At 27.8% G+C, this 13,492-nt stretch overlaps 1 protein-coding gene across 4 annotated transcripts in view; it reads right to left on the bottom strand.

The window, feature by feature from the left end:
* Positions 1 to 13,492, bottom strand: part of LOC100204665 (voltage-dependent L-type calcium channel subunit alpha-1D) — a 196,755-nt gene that overhangs the window by 39,867 nt on the left and 143,396 nt on the right. For all 4 annotated transcript variants that reach the window (XM_065798025.1, XM_065798024.1, XM_065798026.1 and 1 more), the window contains 6 exons: positions 12,955 to 13,055; positions 12,628 to 12,829; positions 12,257 to 12,421; positions 1,414 to 1,521; positions 1,165 to 1,260; positions 724 to 837 (listed from right to left, as the gene is read on the bottom strand). In XM_065798025.1, the coding sequence (XP_065654097.1) occupies positions 724 to 837; positions 1,165 to 1,260; positions 1,414 to 1,521; positions 12,257 to 12,421; positions 12,628 to 12,829; positions 12,955 to 13,055 (786 nt within the window). The remainder of the gene's footprint in view (positions 1 to 723; positions 838 to 1,164; positions 1,261 to 1,413; positions 1,522 to 12,256; positions 12,422 to 12,627; positions 12,830 to 12,954; positions 13,056 to 13,492) is intronic.

The raw sequence follows: 13,492 nt of genomic DNA, 5'->3' as shown, positions 1-13,492 counted from the left end.
TTTACTTGCATAGCTCCAGAATATTGTGACAATTTAGTTAAATCTATGTCTGACCATATTAAGGCGGTGCTAGCAAAAGAACAATATGGTAAATATAAACTTTTTGTGTTTTTGAAGTAAAATGATTGACTGATTCATGTATTATAAAACTATCAATTTAATAAACTTGTTTCATATATTTGCTCATGTCAAAGCAAATATGAATAAAAAAATTTTAAATATTAAAAAAATTGAAGTGGTTAAGCACTGTGATGTCACACTAATATTGCCTGCTACCATAGAATGGACATTCTGTTTCAAGTTATAGTCTGATGCCTTGATTACTTAATTGTACAATACAAACCTTATTCCAATTGATTTAAAAATACAAGAGACCAAAAATCAAATACTGACATATTATACATACATTTTAAGGTACAAGTATGCACAATGCATTGCATTTGATTTAAGAAACAAGTACCTGAAATTAATTTATTTAAAATAAAAATTTAAATAATAAAAATTTTTTATGTCATATTTTATATAATTTTTGTATTTTTTACTTTTAACAACTTAAATCAAATTTAAGCAAAATATTTTTTTTTTTTCTTAATTATGGTTTACAACATAGCTTTAGAAATACTTCTGCATTTAGTTTTTTAATGAAGAAAAACTTTATCCAACCCTGTAAGCCATTTTTTACTGATAAATCAATTAAATAACTTAATACTATGAAAAAAAAACCTTAAGAGATTGCAAAAAAGTCCATATCAATATTCGAATGTTGTATCCTTGACGCAACAATTTAAGTAAACGAAATGCTCTGAACAATCTGAAGAGAGATGGATCGATTGAAAGCTAAAAAAAAATACATTTGATATTACAATAAAATACAAAATTATTATCTTAAGACAAAAATTTTCTTTTAAAACCAGAATCCATTAAACTATTAAACAAGCTAGGTATATATAGAATTAGAGAGTTGGTTGAGTTTAATTCTTATCAATTACTTGTGATTACTACTAATTATTACAAACTATTACTAATTGTTTGCAGTAAAATCTCTACTGCTACTCCACGATGGTAACTTATATTAACTAATATTAACTTAAAAAGAGAAAAAGGCATAAAAAGAAACCTAAATAAGTTCCCATAAATACATTAACATATATTAACATAACTAACCTTAGAGTCCAACCTAAATATAGTGATTGAAGCTCCAATAAGTGTTATACACACAATAACAAAATCAAATACATTCCAAGGCATACGAAAGTAGTTCTAAATTAAAAAAAATTTAAAACAAAAAAATAGTATTAAAAAAAAATAAAATAAAAAATTTATATAAAAAATTAAATTTTTTTATAACTTTATATGAAAAAATGATACTTAAAGTATAACAAAATTGGTCAATGAATGTTATTAACAACATACCAGTTTGTAGGCCATAAGTTTCAGTACTGCTTCTGCAGTAAACAAACACGTGAATACTACATTGATTATATCAAGAATGTTTTTATACTCAACAGATTGCCCATCGAACTAAAAAAATAAAAATATACTCACAACTTGCCAAAATAATTAAAAAAAAAAAAGTTATATCTATGCACTTCAAAAACAATTTCTTGAAGTAAATATAAAAACAACAACAACAACAACAATAACAACAACAACAAAAAAACAAACACAAAAATATCACTCAGTAACTCTTTCGAAGCATAAACATATACAGCTCTTCATAAGTGTGTGCACAATAACTGTGCTAAGTGCAGCATTTGAATTGTACTTGAAATTTTAAAATTTTGGTCAATTTAGGATCCAGAAGAACACTCACAGATATCATTGCAACAGTTGGAGTTATTTCTACATATCAAAGTTATTTGTTTCCACCAAACGGTATACCAAGACAAGAATGATTTCACAAAATGATAATCATAAACAAAGCGACAGAGCAGCAATATTTCATCTCTCAGGGCTTTTTCTTGTACCAAAGACAAAATAAATATAAGTTGTACTTCAAAGATAATTTCTTAAAGGAAATATCAACAATAACAGTTTGTGGAATTTTAATGGTGATTAAAGCAAATAGCATATAATTTCCAGATGTGGTTTTTTTTAACCATTTAAAATTAGTTATTTACAATAATAAAAAAATTTACACAGTTGGTAATTGCATTAGTACTGCCAGTGCCATTTTATCACAATTTGTAGTTCACAAACTAACATCACGCTTATACAAAGACAGATGTGTAAGAGGACCAACAAACACTATACATAACATCCAAGTTAGGTTGAATGGAAAAAAAAAAACTTATTCTATGGTTTCTTAAAGTATTCATACTAGCAATCAACTTTTAGGTAATTAGTTTGCAAGGCTCCTACAAAATAAAAAAACTGAAAATCCAGGACTTTAAAGGATTTTCCAAGACAATTTTAGTAATTTTCCAGGACCTATGCTTTGTTATTTCCAGGACTATTCCAGGACTTACAGAAAAAAAATATAAATTACAGAACTTTCCTGGACTTAATTTCTTTAATGGTTGCTTAAAATAAGAAAAATTGTCAAAACATCGGCTACATAACAAGATAAATATGAATTAAAAAATTATTAGTCAAAAAACTTGTCATTTACAAAATCTTCCGGGGGTGGTTTATAAATAAATGTTATATAACAAAAGCATCCAAATAAAAAAACAAAACAAATTAAACTAAATCAACTAATACTTCAACTTATAACAATTAATTCATGTGAAAAAAAAAAAAAATGCTTTTAAAACTAAATAGTGAATTCAATATTGCTGTGCCATCTTTTTTTCTATTTCATGCAATTCCTCAATTTCCAGATACCTGGTAACCCTATACTAAACAAGTATACTATTTATACTCAACAGAGTATACAGTCATACTAAACTATATTGGGGCATATTTTCTATTAGCTTTATTTTATGTATTTAGCTTTCTTTATATCTATGTTGATAAGAACTTTTTTTTACTTTACTTTATAATAATAATATAATAATTCAAATGCTGTTGAGATAAAGTGCCAGGCAATATCTATGACAGCCAACACAATAGTTGTCTAAAAATTTAGCTGCAACCTGTTTTTTTTGTTCAATATTTTCTGCAAGTCAATCAGCTTAAGTCTGGATTTAAACTCTTTGACTGATGTAGACTCCACTACCGATTCTGGTAAATTATTCCATCCAAATACAACCCTGTTTGTAAAGAAGTGTTGTCTACTTAAACAATTTTTAACAAACTCTGATTTAACACAATGTTTATAACCTCTAATATTGGATGCTGGACCTGGTGTATTGATTGAATACATTTGTATCTGGACTTTCTTCATATTAATAGATTCAAAACCTTTATATAATTTATATTGTTGTATAAGGTCACCTCTTAGTCTTCAAACTTCTAAAATTGTTAAATCTAATATTTTTAGTCTTTGATTATATCCCAGATGTCTTAATTCTGGTATCAATTTAGTTGCTCTTCTTTGAACTTTTTCAAGTTCTTTGATATCTTTTTTATAATAGGGATTCCAAGCTTGAATCACAAACTCCAAACGAGGTCTAACATATGAGCAATAAAGCATTTTCATGAGAAATTTATCTTTATACCTTTTTTTTTTTTTAAATATCTTCGCTTCCAACAAGGCTGCAAGCAATCACTAATTAAAGTTGGAAGTTACTGGAAGAGAAAAGATGAAGATTTGCCCTTATTACTAATACTATTAAAGACTCTCCATAAGTCACGAAAGCCTAATTTTTGAGATAAGATACGAGATTTCATGACCTGAGAATAGCAGGATTTGGCATTAGATAAAACCTTTTTACAATGATTCGATTGGCAATTGCAGCAGCACAATAGTGTACAATATTAATACCTAAAAGTATTATTTAATATTGCAAGCATATTGTTTGCTTTACTTGCAGCATTTCTTACTTGTCTTTCCCATTTCAAAAATATATAAATACCTAAACCTTTTTCAAGAGTAGATTTTTCAATTTCTTTTAGTTCACCATCATTTTATGTCATTTTGAAATAATTATAAGTAATTGCTCCTATTTATACCTCAGTATAAATAGGAGCAATTATTTTATTGTCATCGGCATACAAACAACATTTATTAAGAAGTCTACTTTGTAAACTGTTTATGAATATCAAGAAAAGAAGTGGGCCAAGTAAAGAACTCTGTGGTACTCCACTTAACACATCAACTCAATTTGCCTTGCATTTTCCCGTCACTACTTATTGTTTCCTATTTGATAAGAATGACTCAATCCATTTAAGAGGCATACCAACAATACCGGAAGCATAAACCTTGACACATAATTTTATGTGTGATACTCTGTTGAATGCTTTTCTAAAGTCGGTACAAAACATCAATTGGAATACCGTTTAATAATGCTTGTTAAGGTATCAAGAAATTCTAGTAAATTCGTTGTGCAGCTCTTACTTTTCAGAAAGCCATGCTGTTCCTTTGCTAATAGCTTGTTTGTTATTAAATGCTTGATTATATTATCAGCAACTATTCTTTCTAATATTTTGCATGGTATTGGCGTCAGAGATACTGGTCTGTAATTTGTAGGTTTCAACTTACTCCCTTGTTTCAATATAGGTGTTATATTAGCCTTCTTCCAAATATCAGGTACAGTACCATCGTCTGTAGATTTTTTAAATATTAAATAAAGAAATATGAAATTGATGAACTGAATTGTTTTAGAACAAAATGATGTACAAAATTAACTCCAATTGATTTTGATATATTAAGAGCCTTAATTCTTCCTTCTATATCATTTTTTTTATCTAGTCAGCTTCTAATATTGTGCTTAGTTAACAGTTTTCAATATTTTTCTTTACAACTTTATTTTTTACATATACAGAAAGGAAATACTTATTAAATTTTTTAGCAATAACCATTTAATCAATTACAAATTTTCTGTCACCGTTTTCGATCGATATAATTTGGTTTTTTACTGATTTTTTCTCATTAATATACATATAAAGTAACTTCGGATTTATTTTACAATTATTAACAATCTCCCTCTCAAATGACTTAATGTTTTCCTTTATTTCCTTTCTGATTTCAATCTTTAAACGATTATATTGAGTTTTATTTGATTCATGTTCCCAATTTGTTGATTTATTTAAAAGCCACATTTTTTTTTTTTTAATTATTTATTATTTATAATTAAAAAATTAATTATTATTTATAACTAAAGTTTGTTTTGTTTTAATTACTTTTGATGAATTTTTTTATTTATGCTGTTTGTTTTTTTATTTATTTTATTTTTATTATGCTTGTTTTGATTGGATAAATTCATAAACAAATAAACCAACAATAAAGCAAGTTAATAAAAACGTTGTAAAAATAAAAATGGAAACAACACAGTATAAAAAATGTATACAACATTAGGACATTTTTTTTTAACTTTTCTCTGGTACATCATAATGAATGATGTTTTTATTTCCATGGTAATAAAAACATCATTCATTAAACTTTGTTCTACAAAAACATCAAGAAGTTGTTTATTAATACTACTGATACACTAAAGCCACGATCTTACAAACTATTTTTAAAACATTCCAAACATCTTAATAAGCTTTATTCACCAAAATGAAGTCAGTGAAGAGTTTATCAAGACTTGTTAATAATATCAAAACCTTGATATTATGGTTTTGATATTATTAAAAAATCAATATCAAAAGTTTTTATAAATGGTTTCCGGTTTGAGTCAACTATTTATAAAAACTTTTGATATTGATTTTTTGCTAGTTTAGCAGATTTGGTGACAAACAACCATATTTAATAATTTTTGCAATATAATTGAAAAATTATTAATACAAGTATTTTATTTATTTGGATTTGAAAAAAAATTAGGTTAATGAATACTGCAGTGCGTATTATGACAAACTTTAAAGAGAACTTCTAAAGGAGGTGTGTCAACAGACCAGCTAAATACTCTCCTATCTCTTTTGAGTTATATTCTTTCAAATATAACTACTCTTTGATCAGTATAACTTAAATTAGCTTGATGAATTTTTAACCAAGCAGCAAAACCATATCAATTTCATTTGTAGGTTTTATAATGTTTTTATTGGCTAAATTTATTTGAATTTGCTGGTAAAGATTGCTACCCTTATTTAAAACATTATTTTGTACTGAGTCATCAACTATATCACCAAGTATAATAGCCATAAATGAAATCATTGCACAGTGAATTGTTTCATACAATCTAGCTGGACAAAAATATTTTGTTCACGAATTCCATTGTTCTAGTCGTAAAAGGTTGAAATAAATAATATTTTGTTGTTTTATTGAATAATTACCTTGATTTTAATAACTTAGAAGTTTTTTGGCGGAGGATAGGGGGAAAACGCCTCGCCTACAACCCCCCTGCCTCCTTCTTTGCAACAACCACTGTTATAATAAAAAAAATGAAGTAAAAAATATAAATAAAGTAAAAAAGAAAAAATATATGAAACAAGGATACATAATATTATACAATAAATATTTAGTTATCAGAAAACTCGTCGTTTGTATCCAACACTCATCACTTGAATCTTCAGATGACTCATTATTTGATTCATCAGACAAAATACAATTTCTTATTGGAGCCGAATCAATCAAATTTAAAACCTCTACTGGCAATTTTTTGCTTCTTTTTCCAGGCAGTTCTCTATGTGAATTGATAACAGGGTCAGAGGTTATTAAGAGCATATTCAGCAAATCCATATTTGTAGAAATACATGACTTTTTCCTAGTATGATGTTCTCGAAATCTCCTACAATCTTTATTTTGTGCTTCTTGAGATTCTTTTGAGAGCAGGCCAATTGGAAGAATACACGACTTTATAACTTCCTTGCTATGCATTAAAATTTTATGCACTGTAACAGGCATGTATACCATGAATATAAATGTAAATACAAAGTCCTTGTTTCAGCACAAAGTTTTTCAAATTTGACACAATCAATGTCATGGCCAGAAGATAGCATTCTTAATAAAACACTTGATATTTTAGTTAATTTGACGTCAAACCCTGTAATCTCTCCACTCTTTTTTGGATTTAAAAAAAACCTGCGAGCTGTGTTGCCATCATTTGTATTGCCATAATGAGGTTTCGGTCTATCCACAATAAGTTACAATTGTTTTCTAAACCTTTGCCTAATCTCTTCAGAACGTTCTCTGATACAACATTTATCCTCACTGCCTCTAACTTGCCACTTTTTAATGTCTAAACGGTAGCTAATGTGTAGCAAGCATTTAAAAGTACGTATCCAAGCATGCAAGGTAGACAGACCAAAATTGTAATTTTCTTTTTTATCAACCATACCTTTTAATTCACCATTCATCATTTTTGGAGTAGCACCACAAATATAACATTTTTCTGTAGAGTACGCATCGGTTAAAGCATTGCATACTTTTCTGTCTGTCATTGTAAGCAACAGATTGTGTTTCACAAAAAATTTAAATTCACCAATAGTACACAGTGTTGGAAGAAGATCAGATGTTTCTTTTAAAACTTTGTCAGTTTCTATTACAGTAAATTCCTGTGTTTCTTTTGAAAATATGAATTTAATTGGCCAGCAATTAGGTGTTGACAATGGCCGAGGATTTTGCCAAATAATAGTATTAGAGTCATCACTCAATCTCAACGGGACAAACGCAAATACAAACAGAAACTCATCATTAGCATCGGAGTTCTCAAATCTTTGTTTATAGGTACTGTGGCCAGAACTTCCGTCACATCCCCATTTGTTTATTAATGTAAGCGACAAATTAGAGGATGCATTTTTGGAAAATTGACTTCAATATGACTTGAAGTTTAATTTCAGCTCGTGTTTCTGAGATAGAAATAAACACGTAACACAACCTTTTGGATTTACATAAATTATAGTAACACTTCATGCCCTGCTTTCATCTACCACTTTCTTGTTTGTTTATAAGAGTGACTAGTTCACTTGGAATCTACATAATAAGCAAGTGCCTCATTGCTACTCAACTGCCTGCTACCACAAATAACATCAGTAGATTTTCTTTGCTCTGAGGTTTCTGTACTTTTTCTAATAGAAGTAGCTATATTTCTTTGACCCGACAAACGATGTGGTATTTCAGCAGCTGTTGTTAATTCATTGGCACTCCGCAATTGCAATAAGTCTTCAACTCTACGTCTTTTGGTTTTTAAAGATGAGTCTTCAAAGTTTTTCTTTGGCCGACCTTGAGGCCAACTTTCTTCAGATGTTGTGAAAGCACAGAATTGATGAAAATTGATTTTAAATTCTAAATTATAAATGCCCTCTAACTAACTTTTATTTTTATTTAAAAAATGATCCATATTTTTATTGGCTGCACTCCACTTTTGCGCATATTTAGCAGATATGCTTGCCATTTTTAACTGTATTTTTTTTTGGAATCACTAGTAACATCTTATTTAGTATAGTCTTTCAAAATAAAGTCACACAAAAGAGAATTTCGTTCTTCCTTTGTATGCTTTTGCCATTCTTCAAATAACTCCAATTTTGTAATAGTATACACTCGATCTGAAAAAAATTAAATAAAAATGAAATGGGCAGACGCGGGCAGCCAAATTTTTATATTTAGACGCCTTATTGTTGTGGTTTTTAAGTGACACTTGAGCGCGAATGATTTAACACTTAAAAACGCATGCACTAATTAATATTTTGAAATTTTCTCTAGGAAGTATTCAGTAATATCATGGGAGTATCTACTAATTGATTCCTTGAATTGACTTTTGTCCAGCTAGATTGTATGAGTCGATTCACTGTGCATTGGTTTGAATCATTCAACTTTTCAGAAACCACCTCAAAAAAAAATTAGATTGGCAAGCAAAACAGGATCATGAACCATGGTTTTTAGTCTCAATCAACTTTTATTTTTTGAATCAGGTTGTTTGCTTTTCCTAAGATTACTGAATTATATAATAAACTTTTTTTATCCCTCAAGTAGTGATTCAGCTCTTTTAGCACAATTTTCATTTTCACACCACCTATGTGAACAAAGCTGCATTAGATAATTGCTATATTGCACCTATGTTGCTATATTGCACCTATAATTGCGATATTGCACCTATTTGAACAAAGCTGCATTAGATAAAGCTGCATTTGATAATCAAGTCCAGTGATGTTTTCATAGGTAGCCTGTCTACTGGGAAAATCATGTAGAAATCGCCACATTGCTTTTAATATTTAGCTTTTGCTCTTGCTTTAAAACATAAATCAAGTTCTTCCTTTTTCCTCTGTTCTTTTAATTTTTCACAAAAGTTTTGCTTTTTTTCTCAACCAATGTTTAAATTATTTTTCAACAAGCCATTTTTTTTTAAATAAACATTTTTTTTAGGCATTTTCTAACTATTCTACCTAGAAAAAATTAAAACAGTTTATAACCTTATGATTTATTTTATATGTAAACAACAATAAAAATTATATATTTATAAATCCCAACAACTATAATAACTTTATGGACACAAAAACAGAATAACAAAAAATACAAATCTATAAACAAGAAATAGCAAATATATAACTAAATACTAATTTAAAAACAAAGAACAGTTTATATATTTATGATTTATAAAAGCCTATTTATTTTTACAATTAATGGACCTACAAAAACAAATTGAAAAAATAACGTATATAAACTTTTGATTTTTGTTAAAGCCTCAAAGTGGTCAATTGTAACCCACTACTAGGGTAGTTTCAACCACCTAGAAGGGCACTTTCGACTATATCAATTTTATAAAATAATGAACCAATAAGCTTTTTTTTTTTTAAATGTTTCATTGTAAAAATGTAAACTTTCCACAAAATATGTAAAAAAAAATAGTAATAGCTGTTTTACAATAAGTTTTGCAAAATTATATCAAAATAAAAATAACGCAATTCTAATTTAATTGCTAAATTTTGTTGTGCTCATAGAAGAAATTTTTTTCACTTGGCCGATGTAATAAATTATGCTACTTGAAGTCAGAAATTATACTAACACAAAATCTTCAATATGTATATTACTATTATGCACACCATTAAGTAAATTATTGTTTGAACTTTTGTTTAAGGCTATATCTTCATCACTTATGTCTTCAGACAAACTTCTTCAACTTTTTTTTTCTTTTAGTGAGAATCTTCTAAATAATTGGGTTTGTCTTATTGAGTAGTTTTCTTTGAAAATGTTTTTTATTCAAATTGATAACCTTTTCTCTTTTTTTAATTTTTTCCAAATAAATTTGCTCAACCTTTTTCCTTTCACGAAAAAATTACAGTACAAATTGTTGATTTTACTGATTTCCTCTTTTTTTTTGTTTTGTTTTTAAGGAGCATTATACAAGGGCTGCACATGTTCTGGAATCAGTATTTGATTGTTGGAGTTATTCAAAAAATGCAAGAGTAAACCATTTCATGGGTAGATAAGGGTGGTAGGCTATTTTGTAATGGTGTACCTATTATCCTAGATTTTCACTTGGTTCTCCCATTAGGGTTCTATCTGTGACAAAGCTGGGCATGAAAACATTTTCTGTAAAAGCAAGATTTGATACAAGTCATTATAGGCAACTTCACAGTTTGATTTAAATGATGAGAAAATGCCAACATCAAGAGGATGTATGCGATGAGAAGTATTGGGAAGGAAACTTAGTAAACATACTCTATTCTTTTTACAAAAGAGAATTGACTCCAGGGAACAATAAGATTCGTGTCTAATAAAAATGGTTTTTTGTTGATACAGTTGGTGAGATTAATTAGATGTTCAAGCACTGAAGGGAACAATTCTGAGGTAATCTGTCCGCTTTTATTACCAAGAGCAATACTTAATGTTGGACCTCCTATCATAAAACTATCCAAACTACATCTTTTGGGAAAAACGTAAACCTGAGGAAGAAACTGCCCAATTGCATTTATAATGCCAACAAATTTTACTAATTGACCACGTTCTGCCAAAGCTACCTGCAAAACTTGTTTCTTGCCACACATTGATATGACTTTTACAGTTTTCATGACTGTTGTGCAACCAGTTTCATCTAGATTATAAATTTATGATGAGAGAAAATGAAATCGCTCCAAAACTGATTTATAACTTTTAAAAAGTTGGTCTACTTTATATTTGTGAAAATCTCAGTATTATTTCCAGAGACTATATTGCTTGAAAATCTTTTTAATTAAACTTGTTTAGTAAATGTTTAAAAATTTTTTTAATTCTGTTTTTCAGTGTAGATCTTTTCACATTAAAGGATAAAGCGGATGTCATTCAGACTGAATTTGTTATTAAAAATACCAATAATTGCTTCCATTACCACATTTGTATTTCTATCTGTTTTCATAACATATTTTCGAGGCATCTAAAAGATAAGAGAAATAAATCAACATGGTATTTTCAACCATCTGTCTGAATGTACCCCACACATGTCATATATAAACAATCATTGTTAAAAGCCGAAATCAATTTTTTAAAGTAAATTCATCACACAAAGGTTTTTAACTCAATATCATTAAACAATAAACAACACAAAAGTTTAAGAGTTTACCATTGCAAAAGAGATTCTCTGCAGATTTTTTTAAAACAAACAAATTACCTTTTACATTGATAATCTAATTTTCTTCTATATAAGAACTAATTCTTATGAAGATTTGTTACAAAGACTTGTTTCCCACAATAGCTTACTAACAGAAAAAACATGCATAACGATTTTAAGCTGTAATTTTAATCATTCTGAGAAATATTTGAATGTTTTCCATAGCTCAATGTCCCCCGTTTTCCTTTACCTGTGTATATGCTCATTCTTTCAAAGGGTACCCAGACATTTTTACAATTATTGACAACCCTACCAGTGTCTAAGTACATCTAAGGTGCTTGAGGAACTAAAGCTAGACAATGAGACCAAAATGTTAAAGCAATTAAAGAAATGCAACATTGTGTTCAGTGAGGTTTCATATTAACTCAACTAGTACAACATTCAAAAAAACAAAGTTAAAACAATCAAGAGGTGCAAGGTGTGTCACAGAGTTTCCAATTATAAAGGAGAAAAGAAAAAAAAAACTTTTTTTCTCAAGAAAATCTTTTTTTTTTAAATTTTTTAATTTCAAATACTTTTTCCTCAATATTTATCAGTGCAAAAAATTATTTATAAAATAAAAAATTGTTTTTTCTTTTTTAAATAAGTAAACTTGAAGCTCACATGTTTTCTTTATGTTATAAATTATTAAAACAAATATCAAAACAAATTAAAAAAAAAATTTATCAAAAAAAAAAGAAAAAGTTACATACTGCTAACATTAAGACAACAGCATTTAGGGAAATGATAACCAATATCAATATCTCAAAAGGTTTTGAATCAACTATACACCAAACTTTATAAGAAAATCCACTTTTGTCAACTGGCATAAATCTTTGACGTGGCTTAGCATTCAAAACAAATTGCAAACAAGCTCTCTAAAATAAAATAATACAACGGTAGTAGAAGAATCATAATTGAATAAATCATTAATAAAAAAGGAAAATGATTAAAAATATTTAACAGCTTTATTAATTTATTTAATAATTATTCATTAAACTATTAATTGACACTACTTTCTTAAACAAAATTATACAAAAAGAGTATAAATATTTTGTTTTACTTAAATGTAAAAAAGATTTACTTGGTTTTTGTTCAGCTCTGATCCAATGATTTCTTTTTCTCCCTGCTCTTGAAATGTAACAATGATAAGTGCCACAAAGATATTTAAGAAAAAGAATGAGAAAATCACAACAAAAAAAACATAGTACAAGGACAAGAATATGTTGTTGTCCGGAATGGGACCTTGGTCAACACCTGTTGCATCAATGGAATACTGCATTACGCTAAAAAAAACAACTATAAATTGAAAAAAAAAAAAGTTTTTTCTCTACAGATATATATTTTATAAAAAAATATACATCTGTAGAGAAAAATGTTTTCAAATAAAGAGTTCATTAAAATTTATCACCTAGGCCAAGCCTCTCCTGTACCACAAGAAAATAATGTCAAAATTGCAATTGGAATACTGTCAAAATTAAATTCTGCATTTTTCCATTCTCTTCTTGTAAGCTTAAATTAAAATTATATAATTATATACTGAACAAAAAATTCTGCATTTTTCCATTCTCTTCTTTTAAGCTTAAATCAAAATTATATAATTATATACTGGACAAAAATTCTGTATTTTTCCACTCTCTTTTTGTAAGCTTAAATTAAAATTATATGCACATCAAAACTAATAATTAAAATAAAAATATTACTTAACAAAAAAATAAGTTTTCAATTTTTTTTAACAAAGTAATGTGAAATAATTCAATAAAATCAAAAAAAAAAAAAAACAACATAATTTTATAAAATTTTGCTCCTATAAAACCAAAGTTAAATTATTTTTAATTTTTGTTGTTGTTGTTGTTGATATTAAAAACCCATCAAAATTATTTATAGGAGTTGCTTAAGAGCCTTGATTAAGATCTCTTGAGCAACCCCTGAAAAATTTTTTCAAGTTA

The sequence above is a fragment of the Hydra vulgaris genome, chromosome 05 (assembly GCF_038396675.1).
Source record: "Hydra vulgaris chromosome 05, alternate assembly HydraT2T_AEP".
Taxonomy (NCBI): domain Eukaryota; kingdom Metazoa; phylum Cnidaria; class Hydrozoa; order Anthoathecata; family Hydridae; genus Hydra; species Hydra vulgaris.
Note: the sequence above shows the minus strand (reverse complement) of the source record. Positions and strands in the feature narration are given on the sequence as shown.